The sequence below is a fragment of the Nyctereutes procyonoides genome, unplaced genomic scaffold (assembly GCF_905146905.1).
Source record: "Nyctereutes procyonoides isolate TBG_1078 unplaced genomic scaffold, NYPRO_anot_genome, whole genome shotgun sequence".
Classification (NCBI taxonomy): Eukaryota; Metazoa; Chordata; class Mammalia; order Carnivora; family Canidae; genus Nyctereutes; species Nyctereutes procyonoides.
Genome location: NW_026575126.1, coordinates 27968712 through 27994189, shown reverse-complemented (window position 1 = coordinate 27994189; position 25478 = coordinate 27968712). Strand labels below are relative to the sequence as shown.

The window sequence follows — 25478 nt, the reverse complement described above, 5'->3', positions numbered from 1 at the left end:
CACGCCCTGGGCTGCAGGCGGCGCTAAACTCCAGCGCAGACTTGTAACTCACTTGGTGCACAGCCTTGCTACAAAGCATAGACATGTCGCGTTGTCTGTGACCAAGGCGGTTACCAGACCAGCAGAAAGGGGATATTTTCCCAGTCATCCCTCAGGTCTTCACCATCACTCTCCAGGTAGGGGCCCTTCCTTTGTGTTCCCTTAACAGTGTCCTTAACAGTGTCCGTTTCCACTTCCCGGAGGAGAACGAAGAGGCTTGGCGGTAAGCAAGTCCTGCGGGACCTCGTCCGCGAAGTCACCTTGGAGCCCCCTCCGGCCCCGCCCCCGGGCCCGCCCCTCCGGCCCCGCCCCCTCCGGCCCCAGCTCGCTTTCACCTCCGCGCGCGCCGCGCCGCCCCCGGGGCGGCTCAGGCCCCGCCCCTCCCCCTGATTGGCTGTCGAGGGGGGAGGCTCGGTCCTGCCCTCGCCATTGGCCGCTCGGGGGGCGGTGCGTTCCCCGGCTCCCGGTTGGTGGTCCGCGCGCTTGTCATTTCCGGGTAAGATGGCCGCAGTGCGTGTGCTCGGGACGTGGAGCCGGAATGCCGGGCGGCTGGTGAGTGGTTGGGGGCTGACTTGAGGCTTGAGGTCGGGGGGGGAGTGAGTAGTCGCCGGGGTTCCCGGGGAGGCGTGCGACGTTGTCGTGCGAGTACCGGGCGGACGGGGCACGTGGAAGGATGCTTGCTAGGCGAAGGGCGGAGAGGCTGGCGAGCCCTCCGTACCTGTCGCGACTCCGTCGTCTTCCAGCTCGACCTGCACCCAGGCCCGTCTATTTAGCCTTTCACCCGTTAGCCCTTTATCGGGCACCCTTGGGTGCTGGGCATTGTGATGGGCGCTCGGGATACGGAGATACATATTCATTCAGCATTTATTGAGCACTCACTGTGTGCGGAACACCGACAACACGACCCCTGCCTCGGGGAACTTAGTCTAGAGGAAGAGACCGGTAAAGCAAGGAAGAGCACCACGGGCCCTTGCCCCCGAGGAGCAGAGAGACTCGCGCTTCGTCCTGAGGACCTGTACTCCTCTCCTGTGTCTGCGCCACGTATCCTTCCGACCCTTTATCCCTAGAGCTACGACCTACCACCATCTCTGAAGTTCCTCCCTCTGAACCACCTTTTAAACATCCCGGTAATCTTAGTGTTTCATCCTGTTTGTATAGCGTTTTTCTTTCTGGGATCCCTCCTCCCTAAGCTATGACGGTGGTCGGCCCCTGATCTGCCAAGAGCCTGTGTGTACCAGGTACTGTGCGAGGCTAGGCACTGGGGATGCAAATATGAGCAAGACCCCTGCTGTCTCAAGTGAAGACACCACCTTGTGGTGGCGGGCAGGGGAGAAAGAGCTGGAGGAGTGCTATAATGGGACATTACAAAGGTACAGGAACACATAGGAGGAGTCTCGGGGGCCAGGGAAGAGTTCTCAGCGGACACTGTGTACTTGAGATGTGCACCCTCGTAGGTATTGGCTTCTCTTTTGAAACTTCTCCTTCCTTAGCTTCTGTGACACCAGCTTCTCAATATTCTTCTTCTTAGATCTTTGGCCACTCCATCCCAATCTCCTATTTTCCTGCCCTACTTTTAAATATGTATGGTGTTTATAAGGGCTCTGACTTTGGCCCTCCGCGCTTCCTGGACTACTCCACTTCTTTGAATTTAGTTTCATCTATATGCTGATGATTCCTAAAGTTCCCCAGTCTTCAAGCCAGTTCTACTCCAGACCCATATATATCCTACTGTCCTGGAAATCTCCAATTGCATGCATATTAGGTATTTTTCAGCTGCAGCTAATTAAAACCAAACCAATAAATGGGAAATTTATCTATGCATCCCAAAGCTAGATGGCAGCTGGTTAGGAATGTCATTTCAACAATTCATCTGGCCTTTCCCTCCTGCTTAGGAGAGGGCTGCTACAACCTCATATTCAAGGCAGTGAAGGAAGAAGAGGTGGGACCAGTCAGACTCATTGGCCAGAACTATTTTACATGGCCACAGCTAGCACAAGGGGTCTTGAAGGAGCAAGCATTTATCCATCATGTCTGCCCCCAATGCCTCCGAGGCACATCAGATTCTGGGTTCCAGAACTAAACCTTCCGACTTGTTTCTCTTTTGATTCTAGTCTATAAATACCCCCAATTTTTTTTAAAGATTTTATTTATTTATTCATGAGAGACACAGGGAGAGAGAGAGAGATGCAGAGACACAGACAGAGGGAGAAGCAGGCTCCACGCAGGGAGCCCGATGTGGGACTCGATCCCAGGTCTCCAGGATCACACCCCGGGCTACAGGCGGCGCCAAACCGCTGCGCCACCGGGGCTGCCCTATCCTGGTCCTTCCTAATTGGACTTTCTGCCTCCAGTCTGGTGCCTCTCCAACCCATTCTCTAACCAGCGTGATCTTATAAAGTAAGATAAATTTGAGAATGTCATTCCTTGCTTAATACTGCCATAAGCAAAATGTCTAAAATTAAAAGAATTATGAGGCAACTTATGATTTGGACCTTTCCACATTCTCTCGGGCTTCATTTCTTGCTGAAACCTACCCACCCAACCCCCACTCTGACATGTCCCTCACTCTTACCCCACATTGATCTACAGTGAAAGTGTATTGAGCTTCAGTTAATTGAACACACTGCTCTCTTTGGATTCCAGGCTCCAGACCTTTGCACATGTATTTCCTCTGCTTTAAAGACTCTTGCCTTCTTTCCCTCTGGCCTCATCTGCAATATACCTTATCCTCTGGATTACTCCTACTCATCCCTTAGACCTTCCTTCCAAGTTTACTTTCTTGAAGTAGGTTGGTTCCCTCTTGTATGTTTGTTTATAATACTCTGTTTCTCCCATTACAACACTATGTAATCACCTCTTTAGTTGTCTTTCTTTGAAGGTATGGACTGTACATTGCATGAGAGAAGGAATTCATCTATTTTGTTCTCTAATTCCACGTGCCTGACTAAACATTTGCTGAACAACTCAGTAAAAAGTCTATTTTTTCCATCTGTTAGAAAGTCATAAACAACAACAGGTCTTAATACTTATAATAAATTATTAAAAGCCCTTACTGTGTTGTGTTTTATACTCTATTGCATCAAGCTTTTGACTCTGGATTAACTTACCATATTGAACTAACAGTGAATTTCTGTTTTGTCTGTCTTCCTGTAATGAAGTGTAAGCAACTTGATTTTAAGGACTATATTCTGTAGCTTCTTTAGCTTTGAATTCCCAAACTCAGCACAATCCCTGTCTTCAGGAGCGCTCAACAACTGCCTGTTTAATTATTATTTATTTCCTTATTTGAATCTGCTAAACCTTTTTTTTCTTTTTCTTTTTCTTTCTTTCTTTTTTTTTTTTTTTTTTACCTTTGTTGCATCTCCTTTTTTTGGTATTCTGTTTCTAGAAAAAATGTCTTTTTGAGCTTGACAGATTATTTTTCCTCATTCTCCCTTCTGTTGCTTTATCATCTTTCCATTCAGCGGTATCACTAATGTTTTTTAGCCTTCTCTTAATCCATTTAGTCACATAATGCTGTTGTATTTAATGTTGCTTTCTCCTTTTCCACTGTAAATCACTTCAGGAACCTGTTGTTTCATGCCTTAAATACTATAAGTTTCTTAACATTTTCCTCTCTTACTTGGATTTACCTGTTATAATCTAGTCAATAAACTGCAACTAGATTAATTTCTTAGTCCTTTTCTTCAATTATCTATAGTGTAGTAGTTCAAACTTTTTATCCTGACATTTACAGTCATCAATAATTTGGTCCTTGAGTCACTTCCGCTGCTTCCTTTTATAAATTTGATCAAGTCAAATTAAGCAACTCACTGAGGAGACATGTTCTGGCAGCAATTCTTTGTTTATGCTGTTCCATCCGCCTTAAAAGTGCATTTCTGTTCTTTAATTATTAATACTTTTTATGCAAGGCCCACCTCAGTTCTTCCTCCTGGAAGCCTTTTCAGGTCAAGCCAACCTGAAAAAACAAAACACAAAAAACTCTACTTAAACTCCTTTAACACAATACTTTTTTTTTTCCTACTGCGTATACTTACTACAAGAAACTAGAGCGTACATTCCATGCATGAGTGTGTGTTTGTGAGTGTGTGTATGTTTATTGTCTCAACTAGGTTATGTTGAAAGCAGGGATTATTTCTCCTACATATAACAATGTGATATGAAAGAGCCTCAGGTTTACTTGGTTTCAGAGCTGAATTTTGCCATTTGTTTGCTTTGTGACCTTGGACAAAGCACTTCTCTGATCATTTGTTTCTCCTATGTTAAAGAGTGCTAATGTGCCTATTATTCCGGAGGGTAATTGTGAGATAAAAAGATGATGCATTTCAAGACCTTTATAGTACCCAGAACATAGGGACTCAATAAATGTTTGGTAAGTTCATGCCTCTCTTGCCAGTTTAGTAGTTCTTTTATAAAAGCTGCTGTTAAAGATAAGACCTTATAGTAGTTTAATTTTCTTTCAAATGTTTTTTAAAAACTATTTTTTTTAAAGATTTTATTTATTTATTCATGAGACAGAGAGAGGCAGAGACACAGGCAGAGGGAGCAGCAGGCTCATGCAGGGAGCCTGACGCAGGACTCCATCCTGGGTCTCCAGGATCATGGCCTGGACTGCAGGCGGCGCTAATCCGCTGAGCCACTCAGGCTCCCCAAAAACTAATTTTTTAAAATAAAAATGAATCCATATAATTCCACTTACTGCTCTCGAAATTAAAATTTATGAATGTCTGATAAAGTGGAGGTTGATTTATGCCTTTGATTCTATTGTTGACTAAGAACCAGGGCTGTGGGAGTTGAAGGAGAAAGAAAGGACACAGAAAATGGGAGTTTGAGAAAGAGCATTCTTTCACTATCTGTTAAATTTTAAGCTATCAACTTTAGTTAGGTTTTATGTTTCTTGAATATTAATAAGATATATATTGTAAAGATTAGTTACTTTAGAATTATCTCTTAAAACTAAGATGCATAATTTAAAAATTTGTGTTTTAGGGAAGGGATATTTGGTTTTTCTTTGCCTTTATTTATTTTTATTTTATTTTATTTATTTATTTATGAGAGACAGAGACACAGGCAGAGGGAGAAGCAGGCTCCATGCCCGGAGCCTGATGTGGGACTCGATCCAGGGTCTCCAGAATCAGGCCCCAGGCTGAAGGCGGTGCTAAACCACTGAGCCACCAGGGCTGCCCAACTTTTAAATTTTAAGAGCTAATCACTAAATGATAATGTACATGATAATAAAATAACTTTTTAAATTAAAAGTAACTCTTACATTAATAAAAAAATTTTAAATACATACCACTATTCTCAAATACATTCAGGGAGCTAGAATTTTTTATATGTTACATTTAAAAGGGTGATATAGGTAACCAGGTATTAATAACATTGAAGTATTAATTTTAGTGACGCCTGTGTGGCTCAGTGGTTAAGCGCCTGCCTTTGGCTCAGAGCGTGATCTCGTGATCCCGAGGTCCAGGAATTGAGTCCCACATCGGGCTACCTGCATGGAGGTTGCTTCTCCCTCTGCCTATGTCTCTGCCTCTTTCTCTTTCATGAAAAAAAAAAAGAAGAATCTTTTAAAAAAATGAAATATTAATTTTCAAAATAAAATAGTCTACCTTTCAGACACATAGGTTTTAATATATCAAGTTGAATATATTTAGGCCTACTTATTTCTATTACATATTGTCTTGCATTACATTAAGATATTATACAAAACAGTTACATCTAAAGAGTCATCTGTAAATTATAGTAAGAAAACCTTTCCCTACAGCACTACATATATTTTTCAGTCTTTAGATGCCAACAGTCAGTTTTGAATTCTTTAGTAGTAGTTTTGTCTTAGAAAGTCTTTAATGATTTGACTGCATCTGTAAAGTGTTGTGTTTGTACAGAATACATCGTTAAAATTTCTTCACTTTCATAAGAAATTTTAGGCAAGACTCATAAGCATATAAACAAATCTGACTCCAAGGATATAGTTTTACAAATAAAAGAACAAAATAATGTTTTCTGGGTGCTAAGGTTTAAGTTCCTTTAATTTCTTTAACAGAAATACTTAAGAAATAACCAATCTTCATAAACTTGAGTGTCACTGATGCCAGGTTTTGACCAGTTCAGATTTTGACCTGGGTAATTTCATATTGTTTGTATGGTGATAATGACTGTTCTACTTTTAGAATAGACTTGAAGTTCAGTATGTACTTAACAGAGATAAGCCATCAAGAATATTCACAAAAGCTTTTACTTTTTTGTTTTCTCATCTTTAGATTTGTGTTCGCTACTTTCAAACATGTAATAATGTTCATATTTTGAAGCCAAAGTATGTGTGTTTCTTTGGTTATCCTTCATTCAAATATAGTCATCCACATCAGTTGCTGCAAACAAGTGCTGGTAAGTATGATCTCAAAATAGCCTTTATAAAAAAAATATTTTGTATTGTATTCAGAACTTTTTAAAAAGTAATTGAAGAGTTATCAAAGTAAAAAAAGTTAACCGTTTCTTTCTAGCCCAGCCCTCCTTGCTCTCCTTGATCTATCCTTTTCTTACTTTGTTTTCTGTGCCTACTTCCCATCCCCCCCACCCCCATCCCTTTCACATCTTCCCATAAATGCTTGTGTCTTCTTAATGTTGGGAATGAGTTGTCTTGGGTCATGTGTTCTTTATCATCTGACTCATCTAAGTGCAATAATTAGATAAATTATTGACTTAAATTGTATCCTTGTACTGTCACTGTATTGTTGGTTGGATGAAGCACTTACCTCAGTCTATTGTGTTAAGATTGTGTGATGAAACCATCCAAAGGTGTTCCTAAACAGAAAGTCTTCTGACTTTACCATTTAATTACCTTTCTCCCATCTTTTTCTACCCTTAGTAAAGAACTTGAAGCCTCAAGTTAAGTGTTAGCTTTGGCAAGGGCACTAAATTATTTTTTTTCTGATGGTCCATTTAGAACTCTGATACAGAACCCTAGACTTTTGTTACATCACTAAGCTTTTGATAGTTATCTGGTGCCTTACTCTGTGCTAGCAAAGAAAAATGGGAGAATTCCAGGCAGATCCAACCCCTGACATCAGTCTTTCCCACCCCTCCTTTTTCCCCCTTTTTATATAGGCCATCTTCCACAACACCCCAAGATATGTAAACTCTACCTTCACCTTTTTTAAGATTATTATTTTTTTATTTTTATTTATTTATTTTTATTTATGATAGTCACAGAGAGAGAGAGAGAGAGGCAGAGACACAGGCAGAGGGAGAAGCAGGCTCCATGCACCGGGAGCCCGACGTGGGATTCGATCCCGGGTCTCCAGGATCGCGCCCTGGGCCAAAGGCAGGCGCCAAACCGCTGCGCCACCCAGGGATCCCAAGATTATTATTTTTAAAAGTTGATATTTTCCTTTTACCTCTCAGAAAAAATAGAGGCCATTCAAGCAGGAACTCCAACTTCCTGTTCTAGTCTCTAAACACTTACCTTGAGCTTTGGTTTCTTGGTCTATCAACTACTAGCTGTGTAACTTTAAGCAGGTTAATTAATTCCTTTTTATTTCATAATCTGTAAAATAGGAGTAATCATAGAATCTAACTCATTGTATTGTTGTGAGAATTCATTTAGTACAAATATTTATTGATCACCTGCTATCTGCCAAGGCACTGTTCTAGGTGCTTGGGATCCATTCTCTTCCTATACTCTCTCAGTGAATATGTAAGCTAGAAACCTTGGGGCTTCCTGATTCCTGTTTCACATCAAATTGGTTACTGAGATCTATTAATTTGACATCTTACATGATTCTTAAATCTGTCTTCTCTTTTTCAGACAGCTTTGAAAATATATAAATATATTAAGTTCCATACTTCAGTTTTGTACCTGTAGTAGCCTCTTAACTGCTTTCTCTGTCATCTATTCCCCAACCCCATTCACCACATTCCTGCCAGGGAGGTTTCTTTCTAAAATTATGGACCCAAAGTTACAGCTCTGAAATTGCAGATGGTACTCCCTACTGGTTAATTAATACTGAATAACAATCCTGCCCACAACTTAATGGCATAAAACAACAATGATTTATATTTCTCAGGATTCTGGGGGTTCCCTGGATGGTCCCTCTGCTGGTTTCATTTGCATATGACTATTCAGCTAGAGGATCATCTGGGCTGGAAGGTCAAAAACAGTCTCACATACATGTCTAATCATTGATGCTGGGTTTTGGGTGAGGCATCTCATTTCTCCTCCACCTGGTCTTTCATCTTACAGTAGACTAAATCAGCTTTTTTACTTGGGGATCTAAGGCAATATTCCAAGAGGGAAAAGATAGAAGAAGCTGCAAGGCCCTTTGAGGTCTGGGGTCCAGAATTTGTACAACTTCACTTCTGTTATATTCTCTTGTCCAAGCAAGTGATAGGCCAGTATAGATTTAAGTAGTGGTAAATTAGACTCTATGTCTATGAGAGCAGCTGCAAAAAAATTATGACCATATTTACTTACCACTGGCTCCTGATTACCTTCAGGATAAATTCCAAACACTTCACCTTGGCACAGGTGAAGCAGAATTACTTTTGAGTCAAAGTTACAGACTTTTGGTTTAAGGCTTTTGATATTTAATACTAGATTATTTTTCAGAAATGTTCCAGTTTTACTATGAGCAGCAGGCTATAAGAGGACCCAACTTACTAGAGAGGAAATAAGAGGTGCCTATACCTCCATATCAAAAAATGCAATTGCATTTTTTTTAAAGATTTTATTTATTTATTTGACAGAGAGAGTGAGCAAGCAAGCAGGGGCAGAGGTGGGCAGAGGGAGAGAGAAGCAGGCTCGCCCTGAACAGGGAGCCTGATGTGGGGCTCAATCCCAGGACCCTGGGATCATTGACCCGAGCCAAAGGCAGATGCTTAAGCAACTGAGCTACCCAGGTGCCCCCAAAAAATGCAATTGTATTTCTTTTCTTTTTTTTTCTTTTTTTTAAGATTTTATTTATTCATAGAGACAGAGAGAGAGAGAGGGGCAGAGACACAGGCAGAGGGAGAAGCAGGCTCCATACAGGATGCCTGACATGGGACTCAATCCCAGGTCTCCAGGATCACACCCCAGGCTGCAGGCTGTGCTAATCCGCTGTACCACCAGGGCTGCCCGCAATTGTATTTCTTAACCATTAACTTAACTCCTTGTATTTATTTAAAAAATCTTACAACCTAAATCCGCTTGTTGTGTGTTTTGTAATCAATTTTGATGAACAGCAGTCTGAAGATAGAGGAGCACTCTTGAATCAGTTCAGAGTGACTTGTTACCCTGGAAAAGAGAGGATCCATACCTACTTTCTGTTGACCAGAAGTACTTTCTCTTGGGAAAAATTACCATAAAGTATCACTTGCAGCTAATTGTTATAAGAGTGGGGTAGAAATTCCAAAAGGGATGAAAACTGGAAAGAGGAAAGAGAGGGACTAAGATTTAATGGTAAGTCAGCAGAACATGGTTTGGACAGATGAAAATTTTTCATCAGGTTTTCTAGATATGGACCTGTCCAATCATTAGCCACTAAGAGTGAGAACGGTTACATGAAGTCAAAAGAGAACTAAGAGCAGGTCACTAATGGTTATTACAGAGTAATAACAGAAAACAAGGAGATCCAGCTAACTGGACCTTCAGTACCCTTGTAAAGAACATTATTTGGAAGTTGGAAAATGGAAGTGCTGTGGCAGTATCAGTAGGTCCGTAACACTAAATGGTTTATTTAAATCTTTGATGTTTATGAATAATGGTTATGCTTTTAAAACTTTAAAATACTTTTTTATCTGTAAAATCAATAGTTTCTGTCTCTGCTTGGGAATGTTTTCTAATTTTAGCTGTGAAAGCATCTATTAGGAATACATTACATAATTAATGAGATTATTTCTCATTTGTCTTTGAAGCTCTGCAGGGACAGATTGTTCAATTCAAACTGTCAGACATCGGAGAAGGGATTAGAGAAGTAACTATTAAAGAATGGTAAGTTGGGGTACTTAGCTGGCTTAATCAGTAGAGTATGTGATCTTGATCTTGGGATTGTAAGTTTGAGCCCCCATGCTGGGAGTTGAGATTACTTAAAAATAAAATCTTAAAAAAAAAAAAGGAATGGTACATTATTCTGAAAAAGATTTTAAGTCAGTGTAAAAATAATTTGTAAAAATAAGTTGAGAAACTTCTTTCTATAACAGTGCTTTTTTTTAAAGCAATAAAGTAGCTTGTGTTGCTGATGTGTTAATACAATTCATCATATATCATAACATTTTATTTGATGGAATTTATTAAGGATTATATTTTCTTTAAATTTTTTTTCACTGCCCACCCCTCACTTCAGCTAAAAAAGAGAAATCAGCCTGTAAAAGTTAACTTGATATGACCATGTGTTTGAATGGCATTTGTATATGAACTTACTGTTTATTTCCAAGGTATATTAAAATCATGTTACAGTCTAAGCTTTCTGTACCGTATTTAAAATGACCTCAGGAGGAACACCAGTACATTTGACTCACCATTCCCTGACAGTTTGCCTATATTTTTAGGATGGGTCAAAATATAATACCAAAAGGTATTAATCAAAAAGAATTTTTGGAAAGGTTAAAAAAAAATCTTAAATATCTTGAAACAGAAATAAAAAACCTCATACTACCTTCATCATCCTTCTACCTCTTTTCCTTCTTTTACTCTTTGGAAAAAAAATACCTCTGGGTAGTGAATGAATTTTTAAAGGTGTCTAGAAGTAGCAGTGAAGATGAATAAATGGATCCTCTTTCACCATATTTTTATGCTGTTGAAGATCCTTTTAAGAATCTGATTCAGGGGGACGCCTGGGTGGCTCTGCAGTTGAGTGTCTGCCTTCGGTTCAGGGCGTGATCCTGGAGTCCCGGGATCAAGTCCCACATTGGGCTCCCAGCATGGAGCCTGCTTCTCCCTCTGCCTGTGTCTCTACCTCTGTCTGTGTCTTTCATGAATAAATAGATAAAATCTTAAAAAAAAAAAAAGAAAAAACATATATACAACATTATATTGTGTGTGTATATATATATAGTGCATATATGTATGTTTATATACACTATATATACAGTAATGCAGTTGGTAAAATGTTAAAAAGCAGAATTATGTGCTACACACTGAGAATAGAAATATGTAAGGATACATGATTTAACAGAAGGTGATGTGTTTATGTAAGTGGCAGTAAAAACTTATTTATCCTTAGAATTAATAAGAGCAAATATATGTATAAAGAAGAAAAATACTTCAATTTCAAAAAACCTTTGACATACTTCTAAAACAAAAGTTTGCATTATATATGTGCTTTTGTCTTAAAGGCAGCTTCATCTGATGTTAATACAGCCACTTCTCGTTTTTGTTAATGTTTGCATGATTCTTTTGGTGTGTGTGTTATATATGTGTTTTGTGTGTGTTATGAATATGTGCTGTTATTGTGTGGTGTGTATGTGCTAAATGTGATTTTTATGTGACAATATGGTATATGTCTTCAGTTTGTGATACATGTGTTTTGTGAATGTTGCGTGTGGAATATATGTTAGTGTGTGTTTGGTATGTGTGATGTGTGTTTGGGTATATGCTGTTTCTTTTTTTTATTATTTAAAAATTTTAATCCAAGTTAACATTCAGTTTTTGTTTTTTTAAGATTTATTTATTTATTTATGATAGACATAGAGAGAGAGAGAGGCAGAGAAACAGGAGGAGGGAGAAGCAGGCTCCACGCCAGGAGCCCGACACGGGACTCGATCCTGGGACTCCAGGATTGCGCCCTGGGCCAAAGGCAGGCGCTAAACCGCTGAGTCACCCAGGGATCCCAACATTCAGTGTTATATTAGTTTCACGTATACAAAATAGTGATTCAACAATTATATATATTACCTGGTGCTCATTATTACTAGCGCACTCCTTATTCCCTATTACCTATTTAACCCATCCTCCCACCTACCTCCCCTTTGGTATCTATCAGATTATTCTCTGTAATTAAGAGTCTCTTGGTTTTATATCTCTCTTCCTCCTCCCACCTTTGCTCATTTGCTTTGTTTCTTAAATTCCACATATGAGTGAAATCATGTGGTATTTGACTTTCTCTGACTGACTGACTTCACTTAGCATCACATTCTGTAGCTCCATCCATGTTTCAAGTGGCAAGATTTCATTCTTTTTTATGACTGAATAATATTTCATTGTATGTATATACCACCCATTTTCAGTGGACACTTGGGCTGCTTCTATATCTTGACTATTGTAAATAACTGCTATAAACAGAAGGGTGTATGTATCCCTTTGAATTAGTGTTTTGTATTCTTTGGGTAAGTACCTAGTAGTATGATTGCTGGATTATAGGGTAGGTCTATTTTTGACATTTTGAGGCACCTCCATTCTGTTTTCCACATTGGCTGAACCAGTTTGCATTCCCACCAATAGTGCATGAAGGTTCCTTTTTCTCCAGATTTTCACCAAGGCATGTTTTTCTTACATTGTTGATTTTAGCCATTCTGACAGGTGTGGGGTGATATTGCATTACAGTTTTGATTTGTGTGTCCCTGATGGTAAGTGATGATAAGCGTCTTTTCATGAGTCTGGTGACTGTCTAGATGTCTTTGGAGAAATGTCTGTTCATGTTTTCTGCCCATATTTTAATTGTATTATTTTTTTGGATGTTGAGTTTTTTTTTTTTTAAAGATTTTATTTATTAATTAGAGTGAGCCAGAGTGAGAGAGAGTATGAGCTGAAGGAGGGGCAAGAAGAGAGGGAGAAGCAGGTCCTTCGCTGAGCAGGAAGCCCTATACAGGGCTTGATCCTGGGACTCCAGGATCATGACGTGAGCTGAAGGCAGACGCTTAACCAACTGAGCCACCCAGGTGCCCCTGGGTGTTGAGTTCTTTTTTTTTTTTTTCTCAAAGATTTTTTGATTTATGAGAGACAGAGAGAGAGAGAGAGAGAGAGAGAGAGAGAGAGAGAGAGAGAGGCAGAGACACAGGCAGAGGGAGAAGCAGGCTCCATGCAGGGAGCCCGATATGGGATTCGATCCTGGGATTCCAGGATCACACCCTGGGCCAAAGGCAGGCGCTAAACCGCTGAGCCACCCAGGGATTCCCTGCAAATATCTTCTATTCACAAGGTTGTCTTTTAGTATTGTTGGTTGTTTCCTTTCTGTACAGAGCTTTTTATTTTGATGTAATCCCAATAGTTTAGTTTTGCTTTTATTTCCCTTGCCTCAGAAGACATCAGAAAGACATTGCTATGGCCTATGTTAAAGAAGTTACCACCTGTATTCTCTTCCAGGATTTTTATGGTTTCAGGTCTCACATTTAGGTCTTTAATCCATTTTGAGTTTATTTTTGTGTATGGTGTAAGAAAGTGGTTTAGGTTCCTTCTTTTGCATGTACCTGTCCAGTGTTCCCATCACCACTTGTTGAAGAAATTCTCTTTTTCCCATTGCATGTTCTTTCCTGCTTTGTTAGAGATTAATTAACCAATGAATTGTGAGTTCATTTCTGGGTTTTCTATTCTGTTCTCTTGATCTGTGTGTTTATTTTTGTGCCAATACCATACTTTTTTGATCATTACAGCTTTGTAATGTAAGTTGAAGTCTGGAATTTTGATACCTCCAGCTTTACTTTTCTTTCTCAAGATTGCTTTTGCTATTTGGGGTCTTGTGGTTCCAAACAAATTTTAGAATTGTTTGTTTTAGTTCTGTGAAAAATGCTGTTGGTATTTTGATAGATAATTGCATTAAGTGTGTAGATTAGGGGCACCTGGGTAGCTCAGGTCCTGAACATGGGGTCCTGGGATCGAGCCCCACATTGGGCTCCCTGCCCATTAGGGAGTCTGATTCTCTTTCCCCTCTCCTCCTGCCTGTCACCCTGCTTGTGCTCTCTCTCTCTCTCAAATAAATAAATAAATTCTTTAAAAAAAAATGTGTAGGTTGCTTTGAGTAGTATAGACATTTTAATCATATTTGTTCTTCCAATCCATGAGCATGGAATGTCTATTTCTTTGTATCATCTTCAATTTCTTTCATCAGTGTTTTATAGCTTTCTTTTTTTTAAGATTTTTTTTTTTTTTAATTCATGAGAGACACAGAGACAGAGAGAGAGAGGGAGGCAGAGACACAGAGACCCAGGCAGAGGGAGAAGCAGACTACATGCAGGGAGCCTGATGTGGGACTCGATCCCAGGCCCCCAGGATCACATCCTGGGCCCAAGACAGGCTCTAAACCGCTGAGCCATCCAGATGTCCCAAGTTTTATAGTTTTCAGAGTACAGGTCTTTCACCTGTTTGGTTCGGTTTATTCCTAGATATCTTCTTATTTGTGGTGCAATTGCAAATGAGATTGTTTGCTTAATTTCTCTTTCTGCTTCTTCTTTAGTGGTGTATAGAAATGCAACAGGTTTCTGTACATTGATTTTGTATCCACAACTTAATTGAATTCGTTTATCAGTTCTAGTAGTTTTTGGTAGAGTCTTTTGGGTTTCCTGGATGTGCTATCATGTCATCTACAAATAGTGAAATTTTTATATATCCCTTACCAATTTGGATGCTTTTTATTTTAGTTGTTTATTTGCTGTGGCTAGTACTTCTAGTATTATGTTGAATAAAAGTGAAGGAAGTGGACATCCATATCTTGTTCCTGATCTGAGGGGAGAGGCTCTCAGTTTTTCCCCATTCAGGATGATGTTAGTTGTGGGTTTTTCATATATGGACTTTATTATGTTGCCTTAATGTTCTCTCTAAACCACTCTGTTGAGGGTTTTTTATCATGAATAGATATTGTATTTTGTAAAATGCCTTTTCTGTGTCTGTTGAAATGATCAGATAATTCGGATCCTTTCTCTTATTGATGTATCACATTGATTTGTGAATATTGAACCACCCTTGCAACCCAGAAATAAATCCTCTTGATCATAGTGAATGATTTTTCTTAGTGTATTGTTGGATTTTGTTTGCTAGTATCTTGTTAAGGATTTTTGCATCTATATTCATCAGGGATATTGGCCTATACTTTTGCTTTTTAGTGATGTGTTTATCTGGTTTGGTATCAGGGTAATACTGGCCTCCTAGAATGAATTTGGAAGTTTATGTTCCTTTCCATTTCTTGGAACAATTTAAGAAAGAGAGGCATAAACTCTTCCTTAAATGTTTGGTAGAATTGTGTGAAGCCATTTGATCCTGGACTTTTGTTGGGAGTTTTTTCACTACTGATTTAATTTCTTTGCTAGTTGTCTATTTCAAATTTTCTATTTTTTCCTGATTCAATCTTGGTAGTTCACATGTTTCTAGGAATTTATCCATTACTTCCAGGTTGTCCAATTTGTTGGCAAATAGTTTTTTATAACATTCTCTTATAATTGTTTGTATTTTTGTGATAGTGTTTTTTTCCCTCTTTCATTTGTGATTTTATCTATTTGAGTCCTTTCTCTTTTTTTCTTGTTAAGTCTGACTAGAGGTTTATCAATTTTATTGATTTTTTTTTCCAAAGAACCAGGTCCTTGTTTCATTGATTTTTTTTTTCTATTTTTAAAAATTTCTATATTTATTTTGCCCTAATCTTTTTTTTATTTCATTCCTGCTGGTTTTAGGTTTTGTTTGTTTTTATTGTTCTAGCTCCTTTGGATGTAAGATTAGGTGGTTTACTTGAGATTTTTCTTGCTTCTTAAGGTAGGCCTATATTGCTATAAACTTCCCTCTTAGAACTGCTTTTGTTGCATCCCAAAGGCTTTGGACCTTGTATTTTCATTTTCCTTTGTTTCTATATACTTTTAAAATTTCTTCTTTGATTTCCTGTTTGATCTAGTCATTGCTTAGTAGCATGTTATTTAACCTCCATGTATTTGCGATCCTTCCAGATTTTTTCTTGTGGTTGACTTCTAGTTTAATAGTGTTGTGATTAGGAAAGATGAATTGTATGACTTAAGTCTTAAATTTGTCAAGGATTGTTTTGTGGCTGACTATGTGATCTATTCTGTAGATGCCTGGGTGGTTCAGTCAGTTAAGCATCTGCCTCCAGCTCAGGTCATGATCCTGGAGTCCTGAGATTGAGCCCTGTGTCAGGCTCCCTGCTGAGCTTCTCCCTTTCCCTGTGCTCCTCCCTGCTTGTGTTCTCTCACTTGCTCACTCTTGCTTTCAAATAAATAAATACAAAATTTAAAACTATGTGATCTGTTCTGGAGGATGTTCCATATGTACTTGAAAAGAATGTGGATTCTCCTGTTTTAGGCTGGAATGTTCTGCATTTAGCTGTTAAATTCATCTGATCCAGAGTGTTGTTCAAAGTCATTGTTTCCTTATTGATTTTCTCTAGATGAAATGTCTATTGATGTAAGTGGGGTGTTTAAGTCCCCTACTATTACTGTATTATTATTGATTAGTTCCTTTATTTTTATTATTAACTGTTTTATGTATTTGGGTCCTCCCATGTTGGGTGCATAAATATTTACAATTACATCTTGTTAGATTGTCCCCTTTCTTATTATATAATGTCTCTTCTTATAGCCTTTGTTTTAAAGACTATCTCTTCTGATGTAAGTATTGCTACTCTGGGTTTTTCTTTTCTTTCTTTAAAGATATATATTTATTTATTTATTTATTTATTTATTTATTTATTTATTTATTTAAGAGAGAGAGAGTAAGTGCGAGCATAGGCAAGGGGAGGAATAGAGGTGGTGGGAGAAAGAATCTCAAACACACTCTACACTGAGCATGGAGCCTGATGCAGGACTGAATCTCATGACCTTGAGATTATAACCCAAGCTGAAATCAAGAGTCAGATGCTCAGCCGACTGAACCACCCAGGAGCCCCATACTCCAGCTTTCTTTTGACATCTATTTGTGTGATAGATGTTTCTCCATCCCCAGTTTCAATCTGCAGGTGTCCTTCGGTCTAAAATGAGTCTCTTGTAGGCAGCATATAGATGGATCTTGTTTTGTTTTGTTTTTTACCCATTCTGTCACCCTATGTCTTTTGATTGGCATGTTTAGTCCATTTACATTCCAAGTAATTATTGATAGATACGTATTTTTCATCAATTTATTACTTGTTTTGTGGTTGTTTCTAAAGATTTTTATTCCGAACTTGTCATTCTCTCTTTCATGGTTTACTGGTTTACCTTAGTGATATATTTGGGTTTCTTTCTCTTTATTTTTGGTGTATTTATTAGTGGTGTATTTATTGGTGTATTTGTTGTTACCATTAGGTTTGTATATAACATCTTCTGCGCATAACAGTGTAAATTAACTTGATGGTCACTTAAGTTTGAACACATTCTTCTTTCCTCTCCGTGTTTTAGGTACATGGTGTCATATTTTACATCCTTCTATTTTGTGAGTTCCTTGACTGATTTTTTACAGAAATATTCATTTTTTAAAAAAGATTTTATTTATTTATTCATGAGAGACACAGATTGAGAGAGGCAGAGACATAGGCAGCGGGAGAAGCAGGGTTCCCACAGGGAGCCTGATGTGGAACTCGATCCCAGAACTCCAGGATCACACCCTAAGCCGAAGGCAGATGCCCAACTGCTGAGCCATCCAGGCATCCCAGAAATATTCATTTTTACTGCTTTTGTGTTTCTTACCTCTGTACTCTCACTCTCAGTCTCTCCTAGAAAGATTCAGAGTCTTTAATAGAAAAACTAGTAAAAGAGACTCAGAGTCTCTTCTAATATTTCTTGCAAGGCTGGTTTAATGGTCATGAACTCCTTTAGTTCCTGTTTGTGAAACTCCTAATCTCTCCTTCTAATCTGAATGATAGACTTGATGGCTAGGGTATTCTTGGCTGCAAATTTTTTTCATTCAGTACTTTGAATATATCATGCCAATCTCTTCTGACTTAGGAAGATTCAAACCCCTGATATCCATATGTGGTTTCCGTTGTATGTCTTGTTTTGTCTTTCTGCTATGTCTTGTGTGGATCTGCTTTTGTCAATTTTGGTGGGGATTCTCTGTGGCTCATGGATCTGGATATCTGTTTCCTTCTCTGGTTTAAAGAAGTTTTCGAGTATTCTTCAAATTTTCTGCCTCCTTTTTTCTCTTTCTTTTGGGACTCTTATAATATAAATGTTATTATGTTTGATGGAGTCACTGAGTTCCTTTAAGTCTATTCTCATTTTGCATAATTCTTTTTTTCTCTTTTGTTCAACTTGATTACTTTCCATTACTGTGTCTTCTAGGTCATTAACTTGTTCCACTACTTCTCCCACCTGCTGTTCATTGCATCAAGTGTGTTTCTAATCTTGTTTATTGTACTCCTCATCTCTGATTGGTTCTTTTTTATCTCTGTGTTAAGGGGCTTAGTGATGTCTTCCACTCTCTTCTCAAGTCCAAGGAGTATTTTTTTTTTTAGATTATTTATTTATTCATTCATTCATTCATTCATTCATTCATTCATGACAGACACAGAGAGGGAAAGAGGCAGAGACACAGGCAGAGAGAGAAGCAGGCTCCATGCAGGGAGCCTGACGTGGGACTTGATCCCGGATCTCCAAGATCACACCCTGGGCTGAAGGCGGTGCTAAACCGCTGGGCCACCAGGGCTGGCCCCAAAGAGTATTTTTATGATTATTGCTTGAAATACTCCACCAGGCATGTTACTATTATCTCTTTTGCTTAGATCTCCAGTCATGGCCTTCTCCTGTTCTTTCATTTGGGTAAAATTTCTCTGTCTTCTCCTTTTATTTAAGTTCCATTTATTTGTGTTAGGAAAGTCAGCTACCTCTCCTGTTCTTGAGGGTAATGGCCTTATGAAGAAGAGGTCCTCTAGTGCTCTGCAGTGTAATGTCCCCTGTTCCCCAGGGCCTGGTGCTTCTGAGAGTGTCTCCAATGTGTGTTGCATGTGCTCTACTGTTTTATCTTGACCAGTTTATCCCTTAGGCCAGTTGTCTACAGAGGCTGCCTTTGCCTGTTGTGGGCAGTATTTGGTCCCTGGTCTGTGGTGCATTTTAATTAGGTCTGCTCATGAAATGAGACCTGTTGCCACCACTGTCAGTACCAAGGCTCTGCAAAACTCCCAAAGGAGTTTGGGCCTGTGTTCTGGGGGAGGGAGCCCACCATGCTGGGACTGAGGCCAGTGTGACCAGGAAGGGTGGTTCTCCTGGAGCATGAGTGGAGGGGGTAGCGGGACTTGATGTAAACATGCTAAGTTTCGAATGTCAGCATTATGTTGACTCCCGCAGGTAGTCCTATGGTTTTGCTGAGGGTTGGGGAGGAAAATGGAACCTGCCAGTTCCTTTGTTCCTGGAGACTTCTCTCTGTGAATGCTGGTTCTCTGGGATGTGCTCTGAGATGAGCAAATAGCCTCCCCACCTTATGATAGGTGTTCTTGAGGTCACCATTTCCATGCTATACATCTGCAGGCTGTTTGCTCTGCCTTCTCTCCCAAGAGCAGCCTCAATGCCTTCAGACTCTATCTGAGCTAAGCCCACTGACCTTTACAATTCCAGGCTTTAAGCCATGCTGGTGGCAAGAACTCCCAAAATTTGGCCCCTCGCTTTCCAAGGCAACTGCTATGGGAATTGGTTTTCCCCATGCACTCCCCTGTGTGCTACTCTGACTCTCACCCTTCTATGCCACTGCAGCTACTTCCCAACTACAGCAGCCAATCTGTTTCTCTCCCAAACTAGATCTCTGTACATCCTACCTTCATTGATGTGGCCTCTTGTCTACCTTTAGTTGTGAAGTTTGTTCTGCCAGTCTTAAGATTGATTTCTGGAGTATGTAGGATGATTTTAGAGTTATCTAGTTGTATTTGTGGGATAAGGTGAGCCTCAGGTCCTCCTTCTCTGCCACCATCTTCCCTAGCTGCATGATATATATTTTTTGCATCCTTTTACTTTCAACCTATTTGTGTCTCTTGTAGATAGCATATAGTAGGATTGTTTTTTGAAGTCCCATTTTTGGAATCATTTTTTGAAGTCCATTTTTCCATTGAATGCCTTTTATTGGCCTGTTTAAGCCATTTACATTTAATGTAATTATGGATAAGGTAAGATTCGTCTCTGCCATTTTGCTATTTGTTCTGTATATGTTTTATGTGGTTTTTGTTCATGTATTTCTCCATTAGTGCCTCCTCTTGTCTACTGTACTATTTTAATTTCCTTGTTTCTTTTACCTCTATATATTTTTAGTTACTTTCTTAGTAGCTGCCATGTGGTTTAAAACACAATGTAGTTTAGATTAATACCAACTTAGTTTCAGTAGTATGTTAAAAATGTTGCTCCAAGGTAGGTCCTTCTCTTCTCCCCTCTTTTTTTGCTATTAGTGTCATATGTATTACATGTTGTTTTTTTTTTTTTAAGATTTTATTTATTTATTCATGAGAGACACAGAGAGAGAGGCAGAGACATAGGCAGAGGGAGAAGCAGGCTCCATGCAGGAAGCCTGATGTGAGACTCGATCCCGGGACTCCAGGATCACGCCTTGAGCCAAAGGCAGACGCTCCATCTCTGAGCTACCCAGGCGTCCCTGTATTACATGTTTAAACATTATAAGCCCATCAACAGTTTTAAAGTATTGCTTTATGCTCTTGTCTTAAAACCAGATAGAAGTAAAAAGGGGTACAAACAAAATATAGTGTTTTGTATATTTACCTATGTGGTTCTCTTTATTAGTATTCTTTATTTCTTCATGTGAATTTGGGTTGCTGTCTATTGTCTTTTTATTGCAGCCTGAAGGACTCCTTTTAGTATATCTTATAAGGCAGATTGCTAGCAAAAATTGTTTTAATTTATTTAGGAATGTATTCATTTCTCCTTCATTTTTGAAGCATAGTTTTGCTAGATATAAGATCCTTGACTGACTTTTTTTCTTTCAGCATATTGAGTGTATCATTCAATTGCCTTTTGGCTTCCTTACTTCCTGACAAAAAACATCTGTTGGTGTTATAAGGGTTCCTGAGCTTATCCTACTTGGACTTTGTTGAGCTCCTTATATATGTACATTAATGTTTGCATCAAGTTTAGAAAGTTTTTAGCCATTATTTTTTAAAAGATTCTATCTCTTTATTGGTATTCTTTATTTGGTGAGACATCATTTTCTCCTCTAATTGTTTAGATATGGTTTCCTTTAGTTGTTGATTAATTTAATTGTTGATTTAATTTAACTTTTATTAAAGTTAATTAACATTAATTATTGTTAATTAACATCTGGGCATCCTCAGGGATTTTTTTTTTTTCTTTTTCTTTTTTCAGGGATTGTTTCTATTGATTGCTTTTTTTCTCTGTACATGGGCCATACTTTTCTATTTCTTTACATGTCTTGTAATTTTTTGTTGAAAACTAGATATGTGGTAAGATGTATGAACGTCTCATTACCCAGATCTTCCTTTTAGGAACCTCTTGGTTGCCCTGACTTTTATCATTGCCTCAGGCAGCCATGATTTTAAACAATTCCAGAGTTTCTATGGACTGTTTTCAGCAAACACCCTGAGGGAAGGAGCAAGTCAGGCGAAATATGAGTAAACTCTGTGACTGGTATTTTTCCAGAGAACGGAACATGTCAAATAGTGACAGTTCTCTGGGAGTATAGGTTTTTTGTGGAACTTCAAACTGGGGTCTGCCCTTACTTACTATGGCTGTAAGGCTGCTGATTTTCAAGACCAATACTGAGCTGAGGAAAGGAGAATGAGAATAAAACAAGGTAAAATAATAAAACTAGCTGTTTTTAATGAGGTTCAGCCAGTTTTCCTGAATAGGTCTTTCATGATTGTTGCAAGCCTTATTGTAATTTCTAGAATTCTGTAAAAGTCCGTTTTTTGTTTTTTGTTTTTTAAAGATCAAGGCATTTATTTTCTTTTTTTAAAGATTTTATTATTTATTCATGAGAGACACAGAGAGAGAGGCAGAGACACAGGCAGAGGGAGAAGCAGGCTCCATGCAGGGAGTCCCATGTGGGGCTCGATCCCAGGTCTCCAGGATCATGCCCTGGGCCGAAGGCAGGCACTAAACTGCTGAGCCACTCAGGAATCCCCTAAAAGTCCGTTTTTAACAACTTTTGCCAGTATACTTGCATTTATAGAGGAGAAGAATTCCAGAGGTCCTTAGTCCACAATTCTAAAAGTGTAAGTCCTCTATCTGTGCTTTTAAATCTAGTTTCTATGTCATAGTGATGTTTTATTATACACTGAGAACTAATTAAGACATGAAGACAAGGAATAAGAATGACTGAACAAATATCTTGATGAAGAATTGGTGGTAATAAGAGATGTGCCAGATACATCAAGAATGGTGTTAGAATCAAAATTGTATGTTTTATTTCAGATTTGGTCCTATTCCTCCTGTTCTGTTTGCTAAGAATATCTAGAAGAACCTTATAAAGCTTACCTACGATGATTAAGGAGAGAGAGACTCATATACAAGGATACATTAGAGGGCAGCCTGGGTGGCTTAGTGGTTTAAGTGCCTGCCTTCCACTCAGGGTGTGATCCTGGAGTCCCAGGATTGAGTCCAACGTCAGACTCCCTGCATGGAGCCTGCTCCTCCCTCTGCCTGTGTCTCTGCCTCTCTCTCTCTCTTTCTGTGTCTATCATGAATAAATAAATAAAATTAAAAAAAAAAAACAAGGATACATTAGAATAATTCTAGAAGGAAAGACTGAGAGAATTCAATCAAAAATTTATAAAATTACAAAGAATATGCTTTAGGAATATTAACTTTTGGACTAATTATAGAATAATAGGCATCCCTTAAAGTTTGATTAAGCCTAATAAAAAGCAATAAAGGGAAATAACATTTTAAAAACATATTTTTAGAATTTCTTCCAAGAAATGGATGAGGCTTAACACCTGAAAGTGTAATTAAATTATTGGGTTATGGATCTATGAATGGTTTTTAAAGTTTTAGTATTTCTTGGGGATACATCAAAGAAACTTTGGAAGCCTTTATAATCTTTTCTGAAACATTCTTTGGTGCACCATCTGGAACTAAGTGATGTACTAGATGGATATTGATCTAATTCAGTGTAGCATGTGCATTGTTAGAATGATTACTATTATATACTTATTCATGTAAAAGTGTTTTGTGTCTTTTTCTTTTAGGTATGTAAAAGAAGGAGATACAGTGTCTCAGTTTGATAGCATCTGTGAAGTTCAAAGTGATAAAGCTTCTGTTACTATCAGTAGTCGTTATGATGGAGTCATTAAAAAACTGTATTATAATCTAGACGATATTGCCTATGTGGGAAAGCCATTAGTAGACATAGAAACGGAAGCTTTAAAAGGTATTGTAAATGTGTTCATCTATTTTGCCAAATTGATTACTGCTGTCCTTTTGTTATTAGGTACTTATTAAAAGAGATATTTATTTTTAATAATATACAAGATTTAATTTGGTAATTATCTTTTGACCAGTTACCATGTTAGAAACATATATTAACACTTAATTTATCTGGAGACCTGCCTTCTGGAAACCTTAGTGTTCAAAGAATCAACAGGCTTTCTCAGGAATTAAAGATTCAGGCCCTGAATCCTAGTCACTAATAACAAAAACTGAAGTATGTAAAAGGTTAAATCTAACAGTGGGATCATTCTTTTTGCCACTGATTAAAAAACAAAAACAGTTCCTTGGGGTGCCTGGCTAAGTCAATCAGTAGGGCATGTAACTCTTGATCTTGGGATCATGAGTTGGAGCCCCACATTGGGGGTAGAAAATACTTTTAAAAGTTTTTAAATTAAATATTTAAAAATCACACACTCTCATTGATAATGGTTATAAAAGCAAACTTCTTGAAGAGAACTGGAAGAGAAAAGAAGGAAAGTCATAATGAAAAGTGAAGAGACTAGCATTCAGAAGAAGCAGCCACCATGCAACTTATAAGCAGTAAATGTCCCGACACGTGAATCCCTTGTAAAAATGTTGCAGAGGAAAACTAAAACTAAAACTAAACAAACTAAAACATTGGGCTCTCCCAGTGGCAGCAGACAGCTAACCGTCTACCTCAGAAGTTCCTTAATGCATTGTTATGATACACTAAAGTTACGTCATGTAGGAAACAGCTTTGACATCAGGGATGGGGGTGTGTGTGTTTTAATAAGTTTTGTGATGCAACCCTAAGCCAGCAATCTCCCTGGGCTGAAATAGACATTGTAGTAGTGTAATTCAGAAGTCCAGAAGAAGTCTGAATTACAGTGGCTGGTTGACTCATAGTTCTGCAGACTGTATCATTAATAACAATAATAACTAATATCACAGTCACACTTTACAGTCGTAAAAAGTTTTGTATTATTTTATTTATCCTTACTTGTGAAATATTTCAGCTTAACAGATGAAGAAATTAAAACAACCTATAAAGGTTGGGCAATTTGCCCCATGGTCAATGACAGAGCTAAATTTGAAACTCGATGGCCTGTCTTTGTCCAGAATATTTTACACTATGGCATGTTGCCTCCAAAAGTTGGAAGATGGCTTATTGAAGCCTTCTTACTATTTATTTAATTTCTACTATAAAAGCAGGATATGTGCATTGTAGCAAGTTATAAAATACAGAAAACCAAAATAAAATGAAAACATTCCTGCTACTCAGAAATCACTACTCTTAACACATTAATATATATCATTCCAGACATTTTTCTAAGCGCACACATATGGATTAAAGTAGCGTTTACCAAAGTAATATATTGTGCTTGCTGTATTCTAATCTGTTTGCTTAATTAAGTACATGTATTTCATGACAGTACATTTCCATTTTATCTGATAATCAGACTGTATTTAAATTTTCTCAGTTGCCCCAAAATGTCCTTGAAATTTCAATTTATTTGTTCAAACTAGAGTGAATATGGGACTATACATTGCCCATGGTCTCTTTTCATTTGACTCCTACTCTTTCACGTTTTGTTTCATGACATTGATTTGTGGACAGGACTGTGCCATTTGTTTTGCAAAATGTCAACATCTTTGGGATTTATCTTCTTGCTCCTTCATAGTAGTGTTGGCTTGTTCCTACCATTCCTATGGTTCCTACAAACTGGAAGCAAGTTTTTTTATTTAAAGATTTTATTTATTTATTATTATTTTTTAAAGATTTTATTTATTTATTCATGAGAGACAGAGAGAGAGAGAGAAAGAGAGAGAGAGAGAGAGAGGCAGAGACACAGGCAGAGGGAGAAGCAGAGAGAGAGAGAGAGAGAGAGAGAGAGGCAGAGACACAGGCAGAGGGAGAAGCAGGCTCCATGCAGGGAGCCTGATGTGGGATTCGATCCCGGGTGTCCAGGATCAGGCCCTGGGCTGAAGGCGGTGCTAAACCGCTGAGCCACCCGGGGCCTACCCTGGAACCAAGTTTTAAAGGCAGTTCAAGTCAAATATTTGGCTAGAATACATCATGGATAATATGGTGTACTTCATATCTGCTTCACATCAAGACACACATGACATCTGGATGACCTGCTGTAGTGACACTAAGTTTAAACAGTGAATTAGGATGATAACCTTGCCCCTCCATTGTAGTTATGTTT

At 38.5% G+C, this 25478-nt stretch overlaps 1 protein-coding gene across 1 annotated transcript in view; it reads left to right on the top strand.

The window, feature by feature from the left end:
• The first annotated feature begins 461 nt into the window (after window positions 1-461).
• DBT (dihydrolipoamide branched chain transacylase E2) overlaps window positions 462-25478 on the top strand; it is a 51263-nt gene continuing 26246 nt past the window's right edge. Inside the window, exons 1-4 of the mRNA XM_055340260.1 lie at window positions 462-591; window positions 6306-6429; window positions 9937-10012; window positions 23067-23248. Coding sequence (XP_055196235.1) covers window positions 541-591; window positions 6306-6429; window positions 9937-10012; window positions 23067-23248 — 433 coding nt within the window. The 5' untranslated portion in view covers window positions 462-540. The remainder of the gene's footprint in view (window positions 592-6305; window positions 6430-9936; window positions 10013-23066; window positions 23249-25478) is intronic.